Below are 25,632 nucleotides of genomic sequence, written 5' to 3' on the forward strand. Positions count from 1 at the left end.
TTGCACCTCAAGTGTAAAGCTGGGTTTAAACCAAAGTTATTAACAAGATGTTAATAGCTTAATCCTTATAGATTCTATTACATTTAGCGAAACTTGACAAACACATATGTTCATGATGTGTATGATGAGTTATGTTCAATCTAAAAGAATCTATAAGGATTATTAACATTTTGTTAATAACTTTGGTGTAAACGCAGCTTTAATTTCTCGAACTTCAAGGATAAATATTAGAGAATAAAATCATATTAATCCGAAAAGAATTCAATTTTAATAACCCTATAACTAATATTTATATGACATTTGAAAATATATATTTGAAAATATACAAAGTGCTATGAATAGAACTACTACTACCGTACTTGAAGAGAAAGTATGTTAACTAGAATAGTTCGATGAGGCCAAGTTGTCGCAACTTTACCCAGCTTATCTGCACCTGGTGATGGTTGAATCCCGCCTCATACTATTAACCAAGCATTAACAAAACCCAATCAAGGTCTTAAGTTAAATCTAACATTAAATATTATACCTTGTACCGTATTTAGTACCGAGTTTGGCCCAAATATACCTCAAGTTAGACAAGAAATCGAATAGTGAATGGCCCACTTCAGTATAAATCCATAACTTATGAACTTTAACATAAATATCATAATATTCTTAAACTATATCAAAAACTTGAACAATAACTCAAAACTTCATAGAATAGTCAACATTGAAAGGCACAGATAAATGAGTAACCTAAATGTTTTTGAAGTAAAACTTATGCCAGTTAATGTAGAGCAAATGTTCAACAAGATAGCAACATTTATGTTCAAAGTTCATTCCATCAACCAGATTTGAGTACGGTACCTTTAAAAAGTAAATGTATGTATATTAATATAAAATACACCCTACCTAATTTGCTTCTAAATTTAGACTATTAAATATCGTAGTTTTTTATTCCAAGTTAAATCACCTCTTAGGTATCTCAGAGGTAGCTCTGAAACTAATAGATTCTGATTGACCATTGCTATCATCCGAGGTTATGTTTACAGTTTTGATAACACCAAAAAACCAACATATTATTAATCCATTAAACGTAAAATACTTAAAAAAGAATAATTGCTTTTACACTTATGATACAATACAAGTTATAATGAAATATCTTAGATTTACATGTAAACATGAAGTAGTTTCACGGAAATGTCAAGACGTCATTAACCCGGAAAATTAGTCTCTGGATAAATAAGATAATTGTGTTTGGAATATAACAATTGTAATTTATAAAAATACACTTTATTAATTATAGTCAACATACCTTTAAATAGAAACGTAGTCCAAAATAATTGTCATTTCTTAAAATAATAATAATTTGCAAGCAATTCCTGCCCTGCCATATAACCTTCAACACTGCTGATTTGATAACACAGCTTCTATATTCTCAAAGCTGAAAATAAAAAGATATATAAAATGTAGATTCCCAATATATATTTATTTAAGCTTAGAATTTTTATAATGAAGATCTTATGCTAATAAATATTTTCAATAATAACTCCTCAAATTAATAACAGCAAGCCTAACCCTGTTGTCATTAGGCTCTCTCAAAAGATTGAATTGCTTGTTAGAAAGCTGTTTGTTGTAACTGTCTCCGATAAGTGGTTGAATGCTCAATAATTTTATTGTGTCACTGCAGCTTACGACCATTCGATTGGCTTAAAATTTGAAACATGGACCCCTTTATTATACTCTTATAGCAGATTTAGCTTGCCAGCACAATTTGGAAGCAGCAAAAAAACTAGTGGAAGGTTCAAGATAGGCTCAGGTATTTATTTTTAAAAAACAGTATTGAATCTAAATAAAAATGTTAAATTCAACTTTCTTCTGTGTTTTGTTTGATTAAGACTATTTTAGTGACAGAGTGTAATTTCAGTACCAGCCTTTGTCAAGCTAAACTTTTCATTTCGATTCCATCATTCGTTAATTAATACTTTTCAAGCACGTTCCATTTGAGTCTTCACATTGACAGGAAATTGTCTTTTAACAGATTGACAGAAGCCACAGTGAGAAGCTCTTGTTCTACTTGGCGCTTGATATCTTTTCCCCGCGAAAAGTTGAATTGTTCAAAACACCTCAGACCTCACGACTAAATTATGGGTGTGGCATTTTCAAAAAAGGATTATTACTCAAGATTGGTTGTCAATTCTTGATTGCTTTAGATGAATTATGTATTCTGAAATATCACAAAAATCTTTCAAATAAATTACAAGTAGTTCTGTGAACAGTAGACCTCACGCAGTATTCTCATCCACAAGTACCTGATGTCACCTGTTCTAGTTGATTCAGTTGAATCATAATTTTTACTCTTAAAAACTGTTATTTTTGTTTTCTCCAAGATCAAAAACTCACTTATGGTAATAAACTCAGTTCACGTTTAAATTTGTATCCCTTATGATATTCATCCAGTCCCTTCGATAATCTTTCCATCTGATAGAAATATTAACTATTTTAAAATTATTTCTTTTCAATGAAGAATATTATAATTTCTTCAGCATTATTTAGTTCATTTAATAATTTTTTATTTCATTTTCAATCACCTATTAAGTTTGTTCTTCAAATGTGAGAATATTATTTATGCTGATGGGCACGCATCATAAAAAATATTGAAACCCAACCGTCAGAAATAGACATCTGTGTAATGCATGCCATGAATAATCTACTTGTCAGCTGATTGAAAATGAATAATTCTATAGTCTGATTGATCCTATCTTAAAAGTTGATGATATTTAATTATAGTGATATCAGAGTATGGAGGAACTCCTTTTCTTTTCATATTATCCTTACTAGTAGTTCTGTGAACAGTAGACATCACGCAGTATTCTCATCCACAAGTACCTGATTGAAACTATAGACCTTATGGAAATACAGCAATAGACTGGCTTCTCCACACATCTGTGTAATCACTTAGTTGATGATATAAGTAGCTGATTTATGATGAATAATTCTATAGTCTGATTTTGACTCCAATATTGGCGTATGAAGGAGGCTCCTTCTTCCTTTTATATTATCCTAGAAATGCAAAATTTCCAAAAAAAACCTTGTAGGCTATATACGTCGACGCGCAATTAAAAAAGGAACACACCTGTCAAATTTCATGAAAATCTATTACCGCGTTTCCCCGTAAATGCGCAACGAATAAACATTTAAACATTAAGAGAAATGCCAAACCGCCGACTTGAATCTAAGACTATACTAGCCGTCAGGCTCGCTTCGCTCGCCATATCCGTCTAGCCTGGACCCCCGACTTGATCGTCCAAAAATGAGATCAGCGGGCTCGCTTCACTCGCCTGCATTTTCCATTTGAGCATGCTTCATTCCATCAGAAAGTCAAAGTACTGAGAAAACGCAGAAAAGCTGTGAAAAACTTTGGAAAAACGCTGATTTTGGGCGTATCTTTGATGAAATATCAAAGTCATCTTATTACAAAATTTGTAGACCATAGCTAAACCTCTGTACCAAATTTGAACATTTTCTGTCTATTACTTGATGAAAGAACTGAGAAAACGCAAAAAACCGCTAATTTTGGGCGTATCTTTGGCGTTATTTCAAATTCCTTCTAACACAACATTATTAAACACCCTAGCTGAAATAAATTTGAACATTTTCTGTTTATTTATTCTTGATAAAGCTGAGAGAACGCTAAAAAAAACGATGGAAAAACGCAGATTTTGGGCATATCTTTGGAAATTTTTCCAAATCCGTGCTTAGTGCGCCTCTAAAGGGCCAACTGAACATACCTACCAAATTTGAAATTTTATGTCATATTTTTATCATATGTTAGGACGATCCAGTCGGGGGTCCAGACTAAACGTCTGGCTAAACGGATATGGCGAGCGAAGCGAGCCTGACGGCTAGTAATATAATATAATATTCCCAGGAATAGCTCTGATTGAAGTAGCAGTGCCCAATCAATTTTTCCGCGATAAATGCGTTTCAATCTTCAACTTGGTGCCACCCTAACAAAGTCAACTCAACTTAATGTCAACCCTTAAAATTATTAATTTAGTTACCAGTTAACAACTGTTTCGAAGAGGTTCTCTCTCTAGATTATAGTTCTATATTAACATATGGTATGGACATTTCAATCATAATTGAGAGATTTGAATAAGAAGAATTTACATGCTAAAAGACGAACTTTAAACCCTTAAAAACCACCCTTAGAGTTAAAATTCTTGCAAATCCGTTAGTGCGCCTCTAAAGGGCCAACTGAACATACCTCTACCAAATTTGAACGTTTTTGGTCCAGTAGATTTTTAGTTCTGCGAGTGAGTGAGTCAGTCAGTCAATCAGTGAGGGTGTGCCATTTCGCTTATATAATTATAGATCTAAGTATAATCTTAGACTATAATTATAATCTTTCGCTCGGTCAAAAATGCAAAATTTCCAAAAACCTTGTGTATACGTAGGCCTATTGTCTACGCGCAGTTAAAAAAGGAATATTCCTGCCAAATCTCATCGAATTCTATCACCGCGTTTGACCGTAATCGCGTTACATACAGACAAAAGAAAATCCGAGTTAAAACATAGACCTCACTATACGTTCGGTCAATAATTGACCGAGCGAAGTGAGGTCTAAGATTCAAGTCGATGGTTTTGCATTTCTCTTTATATATGTTTATATGTTCCGCATTTACGGCGAAGCACAGCAATAGATTTTCATGAAATTTTATAATATTTTAGTTATATAGGTATAGTATATTATATTATGAATATATTATTTGTAAACACATACAGCAACAGAGAGGGAAAAATTAAACGTCTAGATGCATAAATAATATACTGGCAGACAAGTAATATTGTCTGTGAGCATTAAAAAGAATATGATGAGGCGCACTCACACAACTTTCCTTGCCGTTCTGAAAATTTCCATTATACTCGTAGGAAATATGTACCTAATAGTTGTGATATTGGAATAAATATTAATATTGGAAATTTATTTTTGATTGTGATTTTTTTGTGTTTTGATTTCTTTTAGGTACCTATATTGTATTGTGTTGATTGATTGGTTGAAATTTATTGATTGGGTTCATTTGAAATGGTATAGAATTAGGAATTTTCCACTGAAAATTTAGTGATCTTGTGGCTGAATCTTGTGTGTAAGTTTTTATCGTGTGAAATTTATTTTCTGTTGAACTTAATTGCGTCCGGGAAAACTCCAATTTTATACAGGGTTGAGGTATTCTCAAGGAACTGTACTTCCGTTAGCGATGGAAAATACAGGAGTATTTGGGAATATTTCAAACTTGCATTATTTTCCTTTCCCACGGAATAATGCTCGTCTCCACGTGGACCGTTGTCTCGTTGGTGGAAGGGGAACATAATTTGCGTGGAAAAGTTCAGTTCGAATCAAGCCGCGGCTGAAGTCACAATTAAATCCAGAGGTAGCCTCGGGTCTCGAGGGCCCAAAATTAACGTGTTTGTTTGTTGTGTAAATTTGTTAAAATGTATTATTTTTAGCCGTGTATTATGTTGAAATAGTTTATTAATAATTAGGGAAGTTAATGTGTGAATGTTTATTGAAACTTCTAGTGAATCAACAATAGTGTAGTGAAAATTCTAATAGATCTATAATTCAAACGATGGTGAGTGCCATTATATTTTCTAGCTCATGTAAAAACCCCTATATATGAACGAGTCCCTAGTTATTCATTTAGTAGAAAATTGAGTCAAGTCCACGCTACCTTCGTAAACAGTTAAAATTCCAGACGAACAGTTAGCAAAATCTACTATGGCAGTTTTATAGAATGTGCAATGAACGATGCAGATTATTTGGTGTCCTAATTTAAATTAGATTAATTCATTTAATGAAATTTAGACCGGTTTCCGAGCTCGGGATTTAGCTAAGCTCTAGACTTTAAACAGCTGGAGTCAGAAAATTGACTTACAGAAATGGGGCACAGTAGCAGTTTCTATGATAATCTTCATTTTCTCATTTCTATAATTATTGGAAACGTTTTTCCTTGACGAAATGAAACATTCCTAAATAGTTCGAAATAGCTGAAACTTTACATTACTTTCTATTTATTTCATGTTCAATTTTCTTGTTTTTCAAAATGTAATTTAAACGTGAACTGCGACTACGCCCCGTTTTGGAATGCCAATTTTCTGACTCCAGCTGTTTAGTTTCAGCATTACCGGCCCTTAGAAGTTAAATAGAATGCAAAAGCTTGTTGTTTGTCCAGTCCCATGACTCGCCCTTTAGTATTTTAGAGATCTCTCTTTCTACCCCCCATCAGGGGCGGTTACATATAAAATTGACCAGCTGACGAGATCAATTCTGTTATCTCCTCCAGTGAATGATTTGATAAAATCAACAGTTGCCTCTCTCATTAAGTTTGCATAATATGGATAATCACATTTCCTAGAATTTCGAGATTATTTTTAATATTAGGTGAAAAATCTGGAGTGGCGCACTCATACAACTTTCCTAGCCGTTATGAAAATTGATCACCTGACGCTAGATTTCACGCGCATCTCGAGTCTACTATTCAAAGATCTGAGCCTGCTGGTGACAGGACAATAACGCTGGAGACACACGAAGTCTGCTATCTCTTCATAATGAATGATTTAATAGAATCAACAGTTGCCAACAGTTTGCAATTGAAATATTAACATTTTCTCGAATTTCGAGCTTATTTTAAATTTTAGGTGGAAATGTTACTGAACATTAATTGTAGAGATTTCATGCTTAATCTTTTCCACTTGGAAATTTTTTGTTCAAATTGTATCTGAAGCCTGATAATTTGGAATCTAAAATCAAACTTTGCATAGATGGGGCGGAGCTCCTGGAATTTTTACAGATGTGGGACTTGTGGCAGTTGATAGAGCTTATCAATGTCTATTTTAGGTGTAAATTTGATCAAAATCGTTGGAGCCGTTTTCGAGAAAATCGCGAAAAAGCCTGTTTTTGACAACATTTTTTCCATTTTATCCGCCATCTTGAATTGCATTAGATCGAAATTGTTCGTGTCGGATCCTTATATTGTAAGGACCTTAAGTTCAAATTTCAAGTCATTAAAATTTAATTGGGAGATGAGATATCGTGTACACAGACGCACATACACTCATACACACACATATAGACCAATACCCAAAAACCACTTTTTTGGACTCAGGGGACTTTGAAACGTATGGAAATTTAGAGATTGGGGTACCTTAATTTTTTTTGGAAAGCAATACTTTCCTTACCTATGGTAATAGGGCAAGGAAAGTAAAACGTTACTGGACGCATTTCCATGCTCAATCTTTTCCACCTGAAATGTTTCGTTTTAATTGTATGTAAAGCCTGTTAATTGGAAATCTAAAATCAAACTTTGCATAGATGGAGCGGAGCTCTTGAAACTCTTACAGATATGGGACTTGTGGCAGTTTATCAACGACTATTCTAGGTATAAATTTGATCAAAATCGTTGAAGCTGTTGAAAAATCGCGAAAAACCCCGTTTTTGACATTATTTTCGCCGCTACCTTGAATTGCATTTTATTGATATTGTTCGTGTCGGATCCTTATAGTGTAAGGACCTCAAGTTCCAAATTTCAAGTCAATCCGTTGATTGGCAGATGAGATAACGTGTACACAGACATACCAATACCCATAAACCTCTTTTTTGGTCTCATCGGACTTTGAAACGTACCGGTATATAAATTTAGAAATTGGGGTAACTTAATTTTTTTTGGAAAGCAATACTTTCCTTACCTATGGTAATAGGGGAAGGAAAGTAAAAAGATTTCAATTTTGGCAATTGTTGTAAGCTGTACTTAAATGTATAGCAGCGTTTTCTATAGCTATATCAAGGTCTATAAAACCTATATCATGGTTTCTATAGACCTTGAGCTATATAGGCCCAAAGTTAGTAGTCTACTGTTTTGTCTACTAACGTTGATTTAGGCCTACTACAGTGAAGTCCACGTTATAATGGCAGTAAAGAAAGATAGGAGAAAAACGTTGCCGATCCTCAGTCTTGTCAATGCCTTCTATTGACGGTAGCTGATACAGGTTTATTAATGTAATATTAACTGTTCATTCTCGTTTAAAATAATCAATTATATTTTATAAAGCAAGAAATTATATTTTTCTATAGTTTCATAATATTAAGATGAAATATTTAGTTAATTAATTATTAATTCTACATTATTTAAAAACGATCTGGCAACTGAGCAAAGCGAGAAAGAGATAGCTCTATCCGCTTTGTTTAATAATAGACAAGGATAGCAATAACATTGTTGATCAAACACTGCCATTATGTGGACCTCACTATAGAGTCCGAGACGAGTCTTAATTCGCTCGAAAACTCGGTACAAATAGATAAGACCTTGCACAGTCATATGATCATATAATTATACAGGCTGGGTGGAAAGTCCGAAAACGGCTTTTTGTCAATATTTATGATCACAAACTTAAATTGTGATGGCTGTCTAAGAAACAACCCAATTACCGTATATTTTTTGTATAGGCCAACTCTAAGTATGGTTTAATATCTCATACACAAAGGTAATAAGACAGTGGGTGTGATTGGGGATCCTACTAAAATTGGAATTACTACTTTACTATCACTTCAAAAATCTGGTCTGCCATATTGAATGCAACTTCGTTAAAAAGGAAGGTGGTCATGCGATACATGATTTCAATACGGAATTTCAAGGCAAAATGAATGGCGAAAACCGTACATCGATATCTCGAACCGTTTGGAAGATATTCACATTATAAATCAATAGCATGCAAATCAGAAATGAAATAGATAAGTGGTATTGAGTAATAATGTGAATATCTTCGAAACGGTTTGAGATATCGATGTGCGGTTTTAGTCATTCATTTTCTTGAAATTCTGTATTGAAATCATGTATAGCATGACCACATTCATATTTGAAAAAAATGCATTCAAAATGGCGGATCCAATATGGCTCACCAGATTTTCAAATTCAAAGCAAAGTAGTATTTTAAATTTGAGTCGAATCCCTAATTACACCCATCTTGAAATCACATTTTTTCATGAGATACTAAGCCGTTCTCATACTTTTTTCTTCCCTTTATGCTTTGAATACGATTGATTAATAATGTGAATATCTTCCAAACGGTTTGATATATCGATATGCGGTTTTCGCGATCCATTTTGTCTTGAAATTCCGTATCGAAATCATGTATCGCATGACCACCTTCCTATTAAAAAAAAAAACAAAGTTGCATTCAATACAATCTATACAAGATTGCGGACCAAATTTTTGAAGTCATAGTAAAGTAGTATTTTCAATTTGAGTAGGATCCCCAATCACACCCACTGTAAAATTACCTTTGTGTATGAGATATTAAGCAGTTCTCGGACTTTTCACCCACCCTGTATGATACTTTATTATCAAATATTTTATTGTCTTGAGACGGGTTTAAGAGAACTAAAAGAATTACGGGTTTACGGGAATTAAATCTTCGATAAAAATTAGTCGAATACCTTTGTGACTAAAATATGATAATCATACCGTACATAATTATGACTAACTAATGGGGCTCTTAATCATCATTGCTCAACATAATTTGGATTTGACCAGTTGCATTCATTATTCAAAATTTATATCTAATAATAAGAATCAATAATTCGAGTTTGGACTAAAAATACATTTATTCTTAATTCATAGATCATAGATACTACAAAAATACTAAAAAGGATCGTTGGATAGCAATTTCCAGATATGCAATAATTATTTTTCAAAGATAATGAACAATACTACATTAAAATAGAACGGCGACTGATATCAGAATAATTGATTGAACTATGGAAATTATTGACTAGGAATTATTCTTCTATAGATAGTCAATTATGTAAGTAAAAATTGCCTAGATCAGTTTGAGCTTTGCAGGCCAGCGCTACAAAATTATCATCATAGAACTTAATTTAATAAGCCATCTGCCAATAGTCTGGAGTACTGCCTGGGATATTACTTGCCTGAAACACAATAAGAGGCAAATTTAAAATAATGTAGATTAAAGTTAAATTGGATGTGCACAATAATTGAACATAGCATTGATTAGCCCATAGGTGTCCGGGCTCTCCAGGTATGGTTTTCAGGACAAAATATAGAGCATGATAACATATTATTTGCTGGATCGTTAGCAGGTTGTTTCACAGATGGACGCTACTTCAAAGGAAAAAAATATATACCTCATGGTACAGGGATCAGTGCTTGGACCTTTGCCATCCCTGATTATGATCTGAGACTAGCAAACTCAAGCGTTCAATCAGATAGGTACCACAATAATCAGTAAGGGTAGTGAACCCACAGCAGCAGGATTAAGAGAACAGCAACCCTTCTCTGAGGCCCAGAACTGGTTCTCAGCAAATAAGCAGCATCTCAATGAAGGCAAGACCCAAGAAGTGATTTGTACTCTTGGCAGCACAGATCTTAAAACATGTCACTTTCCTTAGCTTCAATATTTATTGAAAGCTGAAATGGGTGCATCATATTCTTTGAGTATGTAAGAAGCTGTAAAGATCCATATTAAATTTTAGAAAATTGAGAGGTCTGCTGAGAAATGAGCACTGGTAATGTGTTTATGTTATACCCTGAATCAGAGCAACGGGAATGCCAAACCCATTAGAATGGGATGGTGACATAATCTAAGACGATGTGAAGTCATATTCTTCCAAGTACAATACCATTTTCAAATATTTTTCATTATTTAGCTTTATCTAACAAATTAATATGTTTGGCATAAGGCATGAAAAACCTCCATTCATCTACTTAACGTTTTACTGTCTCAGTTACTGAAGTATTAATAGATCACCGTATTTCGTGTTAAATATAAATAATCTCAAGTTATTCCTCATTGTGAATTTATATTTTTCAAAGAATAGGAGTATACAAAGTCGTATTATAAGTTATAAATTGGTGAATGTGTAACTGTAACTGCTACTATAAAAGAGGTATATTAGCTTGAATGTTCATTCACCATACAACAAAATTAAAGGAAGAGTCAAGAGTTGATGATTGATATTAATTTTATACTACCAACAAGTTATAAGTTAAGCAACTGAAAACAATCTTAATTAAAAAACTGCGTTGTTAAAAGGCCTATAGTAAAGAATAAAAAATAGAGAATCATATTCAGCACCAGAAATGTGGATGGATATGTTTTTTCGCCAGTAAAACTGTTGGGTTCTATCCTGTACAGGAAACTTTCTTGGGCTGACCACATTGATGCTGTCCGCTGCAGGGTGGGTTTACAGTTCAGGAATTTTAAATGCTGTTTTGCTGCATATAAATGCAAATACCATATTAATCTATACTATTTCTGTTTTTATAGAGTGTAATTTTGTACACCTCACGCTAAGGGATGGAGTCACAGATGTGACACGAGTCTTGCTCATTCAAAAAGAGCCCTGATGATCCTTAATGTTGCAGGGGAAATTGTACACTGTCATCCCCTATTAGTAATAGAAAAGATCTAGTCTTCTCCCTCTATATTTTTCATACTTTTTGCAAAACACATGGAAAGCTTGCAATCAGGCAGAACATCCACCCATATGAGACCAGAGGCAGATTAAGACTGGATAAACCTTACCAACGGTTGAACAGGATTCGGTCGGGATTAGCATATCTATCAGGCTCTAGAACAAGCAAATAATAGAAGCTTTGAAAAGCGTATACTTAGATGAGACATTGTACTCACTACGTACAAGTTTTTCATGTTGGACAACAGCTTGGAAATCTCTTATTTTTTAATATATTCATTTTATTGGGTTTCTGTTAAAACTGCTTTTGTTTAAACTAATCTTGGTTGGACAACAGCTTGGAAATCTCTTATTTTTTAATATATTCATTTTATTGGGTTTCTGTTAAAACTGCTTTTGTTTAAACTAATCTTGACTTTGTTTTAATTGCAGGTTTTTTGCTTTGTGCTTTTTCTTGACTTGTCCCTGGGAGTCTAATACCCACATTATGGACATAAAAATAATTAAAACGGCTTTGTATACTCACCTGAAATACTTTAGTTGAATCATAAGTAGTGTCATTCATCACTATTACATGGAGGACCTGTGTACGGGGCAGTATCACTCCAATAATCAGATGGACTTGGAATTGTGATTAATTTGCTCACGAGATTTTCATTTGAATGACTTACTTCCCTAAAATATCTACACGGTCTAGGTCCAAATCCTGGAATATCTGCATCATACGGAGGTGATAGTATATCTACAAAAGCTGCTGGGCCATCTACCGTGTGTATTTCATGTAAATTGCCTCTTTGTGGAGATAATAAACATGCATCATCAGACTGATCAACTATAATTTCTGGTTCTTTCACAGCAAAAAGACAAGCTTGCCTGAATAGATCGGTTGGTGATGTATCAGCATCATGTGAACTGTACTGCTTACCACACCTATCAACAAAGCTAGTTTCAGAAGCTTGTTCCTCGGTCAAATCCTCTCTTGATAGAGGTGAGTAACTATGAATCCGAACTTTACCATGTATCACCTTTAGTATTCCATACATCAGTGGATGATCATGTAAAGGAAGTCTGGCTCCACTCTTCAAGATAAAAATACCAATAGTAATGTCTGGATTTTCAAAAACCTCTATATATGTCACTGGGGCTAACCTTGATTTTGAACTTTTTATATTAGTATTGGGTAAATCACTATTAAGTAATAAAGATTTATCAAGTTCAACATCACTTGAGGTTAATTTACTAGCTAACAATCTTAACTTGCTCAAGTTTTCTTCAAAGTATACGCTAGAACAATTTTTAGAAAAAGTTGATAGAGCTTGTCGTTTTACAGCTTCAATTAACGTTGCCATCACTTTTACTTGTTTATATGGTTGATGAAATGATCATATTAAAACAAAGTAAGATCTAAGCCGTAACAAACTACGAATAATCTGCAAACTCAAAATTTTCACTCATTGGCTCACTGTTAAAATATTTAAATAATGTTGAATTTAAAAGAGTTCTTTCCGCTTTGACATTTGTGTTTGTAAACCGTGAAGACTAGAATAATAAACGGTAGCCTTGATTATAACAGCTGCTAATGTAGAGCAGTACACACACACACACACACACACACACACACACACACACACACACACAGGCTTTTGCCTCAGCTCACGATGCCTCGGGTGCCTCTGGTAAGGAGACCCACAAAACAAAATTGAGTAGAGGAACATTTATACGTTTCAATCTCAACTACTTTTCAATTGAATGACTATTTTATATTTATATTGAGGAAAATTATCATATTTATTATTTCTGGGGATTTCAGTTCATAATTTCGAGTTTTTGGTACTGATTCCGGGGAAAATTATGTCCCTCGCCATTGGCAACTTGCAACACTCCTCACTCCTCAGTATGCCTCAGTGACCAGTGTGCCTCAGACCACAGTATACATACAGTATGGAAACTTGGCTAGTACCCTGGCGCAAAAATCCGCCATCTTGTTAGGAAGCGCCGCATTGTAATAGTATTGATGGTAGGTTCGGATCACTTTAATGATCCGGATCAATTGATCTCATTCTCTGCCACGAGCCAATCAGAAGGCAAGGATTGGAACTTCCCAAGGTAACGCAATGCCGATTCTCTGCCTTAATTAATTATATTTCTACACTGTCAAAAACAGATTTGGCAATGCCGATTCTCTGCCTTAATTAATTATATTTCTACACTGTCAAAAACAGATTTGGCCTTGTTGCGGAGCTAGAAAAGGATAGTACTACCAGCTTTGTTGAATGATAGACAAGGATAGCAACATCAAAGTTTATCAAATACTGTCATTATAACGTGGACCTCACTATAGTGAGTTCCATGTTATAAAGGCAGTGTACGATTGACAATACTTTTGCTGTCATTCTCTATCATACAACAAAACAGATAGCGCTATCTCTCTCTAGCTTTGCAATGTTGTCAGTTTGCCAGAATATTCTATTTTTACTTTTGACAGTGACTGTACAAAAGTAAACAATACATTATCAGTCGCCATTTTTTTCTTCATTCTATCACTAGTAGTTCTGTGAACAGTAGACCTTGCGCAGTAATAAACCGCAGCCTCCTCTTATACTGTCCATCAGAGTAAATCCTGTCTGTATGTCATGTCGGCGAGATATTGGTGTAAAAACGGCTAATGGCTGTTGGGGTAGGTGTATAAAAAATGCTAATCTCCTTCAAGACATACTGTCAACAGGACAGCAGAGAAAGCAGAGAAAGTTCGAGAGAAAATACTATGTTATTTCAGTTATTTATTGCATGCGTGTTATTGCATGCAATAAATAGTTCATTATTTTATTTATTTATTTATCCACAATGGAGACAACGGGTTTCCCTAAATATGTCTCCTTAACAATAAAAAAAATTGTACAGATACAAATGAAAAAAGAGAAATAATGATAAAAATAATATGAACTTATTCAATAATAAATAATACGAACAACAAAAATACCACTCAATTCAAAAATGAAAAATACAAAGATTTCAAATACTTATGGAAAAAGTAAAAATAAAACAAATTGAGAACTCAAAATTCCAAAACTTATAAAAATTGAAGAATATAATAACAAATAATGAACAAAACTTTTATCAATAGAATAAATAGCTGTGTTGCTGTGTTGAGCCCTGACAAGGGCTGTTTTGGCCCATTCGACCGGGAGACATTTGTGTCCGGTCAGCTTTTCTGAGGCTTACACTGTGGGGCACCTCAATTACTTTTTGCAGTGACAATTAATAATTTCCCTGTGCTACATCACCAATATCCATTCAATACCAATACCCCCGGGATGCAGAATGTTATTTTTATTAGGAGCCGCTTGGTTGGTGTAAGAAAGAGGGTACAAAGAATGTTGGAAAAAGCAGGTGTGTGGAAAAGGGGGGAAAAGGTATGATAGGTGAGGGAGGGGGAAATAAGGTGGTTTCAAATCATCAACCTGGCTCTGGCAGATGTTATGCCGGTCCGCTATGGCGGTTATGTTCCGTTTTTGTTCACTTGACTTTAGCCTTTTCAAGTCAAGCTATCCAGCCGCACCATGAGGAGGCACACATCTTTCATATGATTTCTAACTTTTAGAGATGGTAGAGTAAGGCCACGTTCAGAAAGATGCCGGAACAAAGCGGCCAGTGTGGCTGACAGTACAGTGACTTGGTGTACAGTGTGGCTGAATACTGCTCACCTGTGTGGGCACATAGTGCACATGTGGGAAAGATCGATGTGCAGCTAAATGAATACATGAGAAAAATCAGTGGTACAATAAGACCAACAGAGACAAACTGGCTACCTGTGCTTTGTAATGTCCTTCCACCAGACCTCCGCAGATTGAATAAGACAAGACAACATGTTAAAAGGGTTGTCTCAAGGAATGAGTTGTCAATAGCTAAGGAGCTAAATAATGCACCAGCAAGACGGCTACAATCTAGGAGGTATCTGAGATTAGATGATCAGAATGGTCAGGATATTGAAACAATTTGGAAGGCAAGGTGGTCCTCCTCATCAGTAAAAAATAAACACCTAATTGAGGATCCAAATGTACAGGTGCCAGGGACACAGCTTGGCCGCCGGCAGTGGTGCTGTTTGAACAGGTTCGGGACATCTACTGGAAGATGCGCCCAGTCTCTTGCCTTATGGGGCTTTACACCTGACCCATACTGTGAATCTGGCGAGACACAGACAATGGAGCACTTGGTTTCGAACTGCCCTCTGTTCCCATGTGAGGGAGGATTGCAGGAGGTGCATGCGGCAGGTGATGTGGGGCTTAAATGGATCAAAGGAGTATTACAGAGAATTGACATTTGGGATTGACATTGAGTAATACTGCATATAGCATATTGTCCTTCAATGTAATTTTTGTTTTGTTTTTTTTTAATTATGACAAGTCACTTCTGACGCTTCCACATGCTGACCCATACAGCATAAGCTTATATATTATATAATAGAATAAATAACATTTATAACTGAACGACGTCCCAAACCATATGCACATCCACACTGATACAACAACTATTTATTCAATCAGATCATGCATACACAAGACTTAATTATCATAAATGCTCTCCAGAATTTAGCGCGAGAAAACCAGAAGACATCTAGGCATCCAGACAAGCTGTTATAAGTTCTTTGCATCCTATTAAATAGTGTATGAAATTACATTGAATGAGGCATGCCTTTTATAGTCTACACAGCTGCTGATTTTTCAAGTTACATTGAGATATTGAATTGCATGCATCATGGCATGCGATTTATAGTCAACAAAACAGCTGATTTTTGATGAATTTTATAGTCTGATTTTTACTCTTATATTGACGTATGAAGGAGGCTCTTTCTTCCTCTAATATTATCCTTGAAATGCAAAATTTCCAAAAACCTTGTATATACATCGACGCGCAATTTAAAAAGGAACATACCTGTCAAATTTCATGAAAATCTATTACCTCGTTCCACCGTAAAAGTGCAACATATTATTATAAACATTTAAACATTAAGAGAAATACCAAACCATCAACTTGAATCTTAGACCTCACTTCGCTCGGTCAAAAAATAATATTTGAGTACACAAGTCAGATAATTGATTCAAAATGTATATTTGAAACAATGAAATAATTTTTAGACATTGCCGTATGAGAAACACAGTTAAAATACCTGAAATGACATTTTAAAAGTTGATAACTAACCATCCTAGACTTCATCCATGCTTCAGTTAGCCTACACATATAGGTTAGACCTACTCGTACCGGTATAAATAATATTTGAAAAGTTATATCAGAACTATTTTCATTAAATAGGATTTCGATCATTTTTAAAAGAAATTGGAATAGAATACCTACCAAATAACTCAATTTCTGTTGTTTTGAAATTCAGATTGTTATATCACAGCTTTTTAAATTAGCCGCCATTTCAGGTTTGTATGAAAATAAAAATCTAATCTCAGTTATGAAAGCAAATTTTCAAATCAAATTATGGAAAAAACTTTTTGATTAATTTGACATTAAATTGATTATTAATTGAGGAAATGATAATTATCATTAGATCAAATTTAATGGGATGAATTGAGTAACAGCTGTGTACACTCAATGGCAAAATGGAGAGACTTGGCAACGTTTCTCTCCTATCTTTCTTCACTGCCCATTATAACGTGGACTTCACTATATAAAGAAAAAAAATAGTAGCGATGGGAGGTTCGGATCACTTTAATGATCCGGATTAATAATTGATCTCATTCACTGCCACGAGCCAATCAGAAGACCAGGATTTGAACTTCCTAAGGTCACGTGACGTGTTTATATAGTATTTGCGCCATGTAAAAAGCATTGTATAATAGGCGTTTTATTGACAGTTTCCATTCTATACCTATTCTGTGCTCAGACTGCTGTGCCACAGAATATACAGAATGGAAACTTGTAATCAATCGCCTATCTAACCAATGCTTTTTACTTGACGCCAATACTAAACACGTCACGTGACCTTGGGAAGTTCCAATCCTGGTCTTCTGATTGGCTCGTAGCAGTGAACCAGATCAATTGATCCGGATCATTAGAGTGATCCAAACCTACCATCAATACTATTACCACAGTATACATACAGTACGGAAACTTGGCTATATCCTGACGCCATTTTCCGCCATCTTGTTAGGAAGCGCCGCATTGTAATAGTATTGATGGTAGGTTCGGATCACTTCAATGATCCGGATCAAATGATCTCGTTCACTGCCACGAGCCAATCAGAAGACCAGGATTGGAACTTCCCAAGGTCACGTGACGTGTTTAGTATTGGGGTCATGTAAAAAGCATTGGTTAGATGGGCGATTGATTACAAGTTTCCATGGGTCGCCTGAATTGGGAATATCTGGAACTCAAAATATCTTGCAGCTGGCCGGAATTGGAAATATATGGAACTCCGAATATGTTGACAGGCGGAACTCCGAATATCGTGCAGGCCGGCGGAACTCAAAATATCTTGTCAGCTGGTGGAATTGAAAGTATGTGGAATTGGAAATATATCGAACTCACAGTATCGATCGTTATTAGCGAGACTGTGTAAATGTGTGATGAAACAAATTTATCGCAAAACAAATATGAAGGGTTCTATAGTGAGGTCCACGTTATAATGACTATTAGATCAACTTTGGTTTTGCTATCCTTGTCTATCATTCGACAAAGACGGTGGTATTATCCTTTTCTAGGTCCACAACGATGCCAATTATGTTTATGACAGTGTAGAAATATAATTAATTAATGCAGAGAATCGGCATCGCTATTCTTCTATCTTTATCCACTGCCATTTTAACGTGGACCTCACTATATATAGTTAACCTAGAATGAATTCATCAACAGACAACAGTCGTCAGTCTTGTTTGAAACAGATAACAGAGTTTTGAAAACTTGCAAAATATGTACATGACTATTATTTTATAAACCACTATAATTTTAATTTGTGTTTTTACTGTTGGTTATGGTATTAGTTATAAAATGAAGTAGCAATAATGTAGCATACCTAATAAAAAAATCTATATTATAACAAGAAAGAAACTGACTTATATGTTGGTAAGTATTTCATTATTTAGGATTTGAATTTTCCTATTGAAATATTATGTTGCTATTTATCCATGATGACAATTAATGTTTATTTTTCAAGGTTGTTGGTCATTAACTTAGTTACATAGGTACAGTATTTTCTAATACATTTAGAGTTAAACAATAAGCAAGTTTCACTGTGAATCAATGAGATTGGTTGATCAACATTGTTTCATTGTTTATCACTTTATTTTATAATCATGGGTATCACATAAAGTAATACAATAAGAAAGACAACTATATATTTTCAATGTTTTTAATTAAAAACATCAAACTTAAAACTAGAATAGCATACCATATTTTATTGATTTGACTTATTTTGGCTATTTAGTTTTATTCTGATGATAATTCACTTAGCCTATATTTATTTAATTTATGCTAGGCTTAATTGGAAACTATTTTTCAGATAACAATAGCAATTGCTTTCCTGCATATCATCATTACTACTGCCTATATCGTACCTATATTTTGAGTTTTCTGTGGAGAACGAATGGCTCAAGTTAATGAAGCTAATGAAATATCAAAAACCTACCAAGTAAGTTTTCCTTTAATATCAACTTATTAAAACTAGATGTAAGTTACTTAAGTTTTGTGAAATGGTTTATTTACTTCTTTATGATTTAACTTCTTCAGCCCAGGCAAGTAATGCCAGGTCTTCGGCAACATTAAAAACAAGAAACTTTATAAAAGCTATAAAATATAAGTTGATGTGTTCCAATACTCACTTGCATACTTGTGATGATCCCACTGGAAGCTTTGCAGCCGTGGTCGTCGTTTGTCCGATTCAACTTGAGGTCAGACGTCCACGTCCTCCCAGAACTCTTTCATGGAATAGTAGTTCTTTTCCAGCAGATATGTCTTCAAAGATTTTCTGAAGATTGCAGGATCACTATACCTCCTTATGTCTAAGGGGAGCCTGTTAAACACCCTGCTGGCTACATTCCTCGTACTATTCAAGGCTAGTGTTGTCCGTTGTCTATCTATGTGGACGTTCCCTCTCTGCCTAGTATTGTGGTGGTGAATGCTGGAGTTTCTTTCAAAATGATCAGGATATTTCAGGATTGTTGTCGCTGACTCCAGTATGTACACATCCGTTAATGTTAACACTTGTAACTTCCTGAATATTGGTTTGCAATGTTCAATATAGTGTGCACCACTTATAATTCTGACTATTCTTTTTTGCAGTAAGAATACTCTTTCTGCTTCTGTGCAATTTCCCCAGAATATGATGCCATATGTTAAAACACTGTGGAAGCAGCCATAATAAACTTTCATCAATACTTCAGTGTACACTACTTTCTGCAGGCGACGTGCAAGGCAACACACTACGTTTAATCTCTTAGCAACATTATTAATGTGTTCTTCCCAACGTAGATTGTCAGCAATGTGTACTCCCAAGTATTTGGCATTTTCATTCAATTGCAAGTGTTGATCACCAATGCGCAAACGTGGACTAAAGTCTCTTTTCTTAACATTATGGAACTGCATCACACACGTTTTCTTTTGGTTTAGTACCAGCTTATTTTCTGTGCACCATATACTCATCTCATTCAAACCTTGTTGCGTTTTCTTAATTGCTTCAGAAGAATTCCTGTCTACTAAGAGGTGACACACATCATCTGCAAACATCCAAATCTCCCCCGCTTGTACTGAAGTTGGAAGATCATTCACAAAAAGCAGGAAAAGAACTGGACCCATATTTGAGCCTTGCGGCACTCCTATGTTAACATCCTGTTGCACTTGTGATCTTATATGTCGAATAACATTATCCTTTCCCATGTGACTCACAGTGACTAGTTGTTGTCGGTTTTCCAAGTAAGTCATTATCCAATCCAAGGGTTTTCCTGTGATTCCATACTTGACAAGTTTTAGCTTCAACCTTCTGTGATTAACACAATCGAATGCCTTGGTCATATCGTAGAATATTGTGTACACCTCGTCCGTACAATCTACTTTATCGTACACTGCAGTTAATAAGGCAAAAATTGCATCTGCTGTGCTTTTTTTCTTACGGAATCCGAATTGTCTACCACTTATCAATCGGTGTTGCTCCAAATATGGAATCAATCTGTCCAGATAAGCAACTTCAAAAACTTTGGAATAGACTGATTGTACAGCTACAGGTCTATAGTTGCTTACTACATCTTTTTCATTCTTTTTATATATTGGGACCAGTTTAGATGTTTTAATCGCTTCTGGAAACTTCCCTTCTTCAAATGACTTATTAATAATCAACGACAAAGGTTCAGCTATAATATGCGCTGAGGCTTTAACTAGTCTACATGGGATATTGTCAACTCCAGCACTTGGTTTATTGCACACTCTATCAATAATTTCAATCACTTCATCGGCACAAGTTGATCTTAATTGAAATTGACGACCATCGATTTGCTCGCAAACATCCTCTATAATATCTTGATTGTGTAATTCATCACCAACAAGGCTCTTTACCTCCTCATAGAAATATTTATTGAACTCTTGTGCAATCTTAATGGGATCATTAACTGGCTCATCGTCTATTTTCAACCTCATATTATTATGGATGAAAGTATCCTTTGTCAGACTGTGAACAACTCTCCATGATTCTTTGCTGATATTTCTTGACTTTATTATTTTATCTCGGTAGAATGCCCTCCTATTACCAGAAACCAATTGTGAGTGCTGTCTCTTTGCATTACAATACTCCAACTTAGCTCTCTCATCACCAACTTGCCGAGTCCTCCAATACATTTCTTTTAATTTTTCTTTTGACAATATATGTCATTGTCAATCCAACTCATATCAAATGAGTTATTAATCTTATAGATCTTTTTTGGAAAACATATTTCAAAACAGTATCTATAATCGTTATAAAATTTATTGAACAATTCGTCACAAGACTTTTCACCATCCATGTCCATCCATTTAATCATGCCAAGTCTTCCAAAGAATTCGTCCATACCCAGTCTTGTAATTCTATTTCTCTCTATTTTCATGCATAACTTGGTATTAACATGCACATCTATATCTATGTAAAGCCATCTATGATCAGACAAGGTGTGTGTCTATACAGCCGCTTTGTACTTTTTATGTTCTCACTTATCAGTACATAATCAATTGTGTTGATACATTGGAGTCACTCTAGTGTTCATTTTTATAACATTCAACAATTTGTGGGATTCCAACACATCAAAAAAACATCTTCTATACAGAATCAATATTGCCATCGATATTCATATCTCCACATATTAAAATAGGAACATTCAAACTTTCGAGTTGGTTCAACAATTGCTCCAATATTTCAATGAAATTGTAGAAATTATTATCATGCGGTGGACGGTACACAACAAGAAATACGAATTTATATTCAGCACTTTTGAAAATACATGCACTACCCTCAAACACCCCTTCAGTCATGATATCTTCATATAGCAATGGGTATGATTTCATGCTCAAGCTCTGTTTCAAATATATAGCAACTCCACCACCATTTGATTTTTTTCTATTTGCTACTGCTACTTTATCATATCCATGTATTTTAAAAACTTTATCTTTATCCTGGTTTAACCAAGTCTCAGCGAACGCCAAAATATCCGGCTTCAATTCAATCAACTCAACCTCCAATTCCTCAACCTTGTTAAAAATAGATCTAATATTCAAAAAACATATACGTAAAACATTTCTATTTACAATTTTTTCCTCACAATGCGAGGAAGTCAAATAATTTATTTCATTACAATCAGTAATTACGTCATTTTTATTTACAAAATCTACTTTTCTATTTGTACGTTTTGTCTTCTGAATAAAAAACGCTTTAGTGTTACATTTTTTGGCCAACATTTTGAATCATTCACTACGTTTCTATACGTAAATTCTACACCCAATTTGAAGCTACAGTTGTATCCTTTGCTGTCCAATAATCTAATGAAATTAATTAACATTTGCAATAAGTAAACGTAGGTAGGCTACTGAGGCACCCATACTTGATTTGCTATGTTTTCATATAGAAAATAAAGTTTTCCTGTATGGTAGCTGTTTTCCTATTATCACAGATAGTTTAGCCCCTTATTCTGTCTCACTTTCTGTGTTTTATTGGGTGCACTACAAGCTTTTTAGTGAATCTATAGCAATGATTATTTTATTTGATATTTTTCCTATTAACTTATGATTAAGTAATACAATAATAAAAAAGAACTCTACATAACCTCATTTATTATAATCTACTTATATTGTATCATTTTTCATCACCTAGGCTTCTAGAAAGTCGTCTTTGTAAAATACGGGGTGACTCGTCGACTCGGGGTGACTTTGACCCACGTCGCGGAAAAGATTCAAATCATTTATCTCCGATATCTGTTATCCGAAATCGATGTTTAACATTTATATCCGTAGCCTTGATCTAGGTTTTACAATCAATATCTTGTCGAATCTCGATATATTACTTGAACTATCGACATAAAATCTAGCTTCTTGCTTCATCTTGTGATTTTTTTGTCTGAAAACTTCGTAGCCTATTAGAAAACTCATTTCTAAAAGACTTATAATATCGGCGAGTACATTTATTTTTGTTTTTCATTATATTTTAATTGTTATACATAGTGATCATTTAGAAAGTCATTTTAGGTTAAAATTATGGTGACTTTGTCCCAGTATAAAAATTGTGTTATTATGCAGGATATATTATGCAAATACAATTCAATGTATGATAAATATAATGTATTCTACCTAATAAAACATAATTATTCGCCTTGCTTAAAATTAATATGCTCTCAATATTCATTTTTTGCTTATTCTGTAGCTGGAGCCAACATGCCCAGACGTTACAAAAAATTTTAGGCAGCAGAAACATAAATATTTTTCAATAAATAACTTGTAATTTTTTGAAGTGATTTTCATTTGTTTTTAGTTTAATTATCCATTTTAAAGGTTGACATTTGGTTTTACTTTGTATAAATCTTGAAAATTAAAATTTTCCATATATTTTTCAAAGTTAGACAAAGTCACCCAACCCCTGGTTGACATTTAGCCCAGGCAATGAATGGTCAAAAAAAGGGTATAGAGGGAAATGTTTGGAAGACAATTTTTGACCCTGCAGATCTGTTGAGGTTAATAAGGAGGTAATATTAAAAGTCCCCATCCCTGTGCTAAGGGGGTGGGGGTGGTTTAAAGGTACCATTTTTTTGGTTTCTCGCATAAAACTCAAAAACTATGTATATTAAGGACTTAACTGTTATATAACAAACTAGCCGTCAGGCTCGCTTCGCTCGCCATATCCGTCTAGCCAGGGGGCTCCGCCCCCTGGACCCCCGACTGGATAGTCCAAAAATGAGATCAGCAGGCTCGCTTCGCTCGCCTGCATTTTTCATTTGAGCATTTTTATCATATTTTAGGACAATCCAGTCGGGGGTCCAGACTAAACGTCTGGCTAAACGGATATGGCGAGCGAAGCGAGCCTGACGGCTAGTAATATAATATTCTCAGGATTGAAGTAGCAGTGCCCAGTCAATTTTTCCGCGATAAATGCATTTAAATCTTCAACTTGGTGCAAACATAACAAAGTCAACTCAACTTAATGCCAACCTGACAAAATTATTAATTTAGTTGCCAGTTAACAACTGTTTCGAAGAGGTACTCTATCTAGATTATAGTTCTATAGTAACATATGATATGGAAATTTCAATTATAATTAAGAGATTGGGAGAAGAAGAATATACATGCTAAAAGACGAACTTCAAACCCTTAAAAACAACCCTTAGAGTTAAAATATTGCCAAAAGATTTCTTAGTGCGCCTCTAAAGGGCCAACTGAACATACCTACCAAATTTGAACGTTTTTGGTCCGGTAATTTTTAGTTATGCGAGTGAGTGAGTGAGTCAGTCAGTCAGTGAGTGAGTGCCATTTCGCTTTTATATAATATAGATTAAAGCTTACATAATCTCCTACAATATTTATTCTACAACTTTTTTTTATATCTCCTCTAGTTTTCGAGATATTCGCTCTTGAAGGTGTGACATTTAAAAAAAACACAATTGCCACAATTTTTTTACTTTCCTTGCCCTATTACCATAGGTAAGGAAAGTATTGCTTTCCGAAAAAAATAAGGTACCCCAATTTCTAAATTTCTATACGTTTCAAGGTCCCCTGAGTCTAAAAAAGTGGTTTTTACTTTCATTGCTATCCGAAAAAAATTAAGGTACCCCAATTTGTGAATTTCTATACGTTTCGAGGTCCCCTGAGTCCAAAAAAGAGGTTTTTGGGTATTGGTCTGTATGTGTGTGTGTAAGAGTGTATGTGCGTCTGTGTACACGATATCTCATCTCCCAATGAACGGAATGACTTGAAATTTGGAACTTAAGGTCCTTCCCCTATAAGGATCCGACACGAACAATTTCGATCAAATGCAATTCAAGATGGCGGCTAAAATGGCGAAAATGTTGTCAAAAACAGGGTTTTTCGCGATTTTCTCGAAAATGGCTCCAACGATTTTGATTAAATTTATACCTAAAATAGTCATTGTTAAGCTTTATCAACTGTCACAAGTCCCATATCTGTAGAAATTTCAGGAGCTCCGCCCCATCTAGGTAAAATTTGATTTTAGATTTCCAATATCAGGCTTCAAATACAATTTAAACAAAAAATTCCAAATGGAAAAGATTGAGCATAAAAATCTCTACAATTAATGTTTAGTAACATTTTCACCTAAAATTTAAAATGAGCTCGAAATTCGAGAAAATGTTATTATTTCAATTGCAAACTGTTGGCAACTGTTGATTCTATTAAATCATTCACTATGAAGAGATAGCAGACCTCGTGAGTCTCCAGCTTTATAGTCCTGTCACCAGCTGGCTTAGATCTTTGCATAGTAGACTTGCGATGCGCGGGAACACTAGCGTCAGGTGATAAATTTTCTTAACAGCAAGGAAAGTTGTGTGAGTGCGCCACACCAGATTTTTCTATTTTTGAAAAATAAATTTTTTTATAAATTAAAATCCATGTCTATTTAAGTCTCGACTACGTCAATGCTCTGACTCGGAAAGCCAATTTTCTGACTCAGAGTTTAAAAGCCAGTTAAAGTCTAGAAC

The 25,632-nt window shown here is 34.6% G+C and overlaps 1 protein-coding gene and 1 long non-coding RNA gene across 2 annotated transcripts; one reads left to right on the plus strand and one right to left on the minus strand.

Annotated features, from left to right (window-relative positions):
* Nucleotides 1-9,624: 9,624 nt before the first annotated feature.
* Nucleotides 9,625-13,032, minus strand: LOC111048066 (2-aminoethanethiol dioxygenase). The gene is made up of 2 exons (XM_022333906.2): nucleotides 12,000-13,032; nucleotides 9,625-9,967 (listed from the first exon to the last, which is right to left on the minus strand). Exon 1 carries the CDS (start codon nucleotides 12,820-12,822, stop codon nucleotides 12,031-12,033), a length of 792 nt encoding a protein of 263 aa, XP_022189598.2. The 5' UTR covers nucleotides 12,823-13,032; the 3' UTR covers nucleotides 9,625-9,967; nucleotides 12,000-12,030.
* A 5,448-nt stretch (nucleotides 13,033-18,480) lies between these two features.
* On the plus strand, nucleotides 18,481-19,106 carry LOC120356149. The gene is made up of 2 exons (XR_005573950.1): nucleotides 18,481-18,541; nucleotides 18,978-19,106. It is a non-coding gene; the product is annotated as an uncharacterized LOC120356149 (long non-coding RNA).
* Nucleotides 19,107-25,632: the final 6,526 nt, after the last annotated feature.

Source organism: Nilaparvata lugens, chromosome 1, assembly GCF_014356525.2.
Source record: "Nilaparvata lugens isolate BPH chromosome 1, ASM1435652v1, whole genome shotgun sequence".
NCBI classification, from domain to species: domain Eukaryota; kingdom Metazoa; phylum Arthropoda; class Insecta; order Hemiptera; family Delphacidae; genus Nilaparvata; species Nilaparvata lugens.

Coding starts and splice junctions, on each gene's coding strand:
- LOC111048066 (XM_022333906.2), bottom strand. CDS start 12,822: ATGGCAACGTTAATTGAAGCTGTAAAACGACAAGCTCTATCAACTTTT.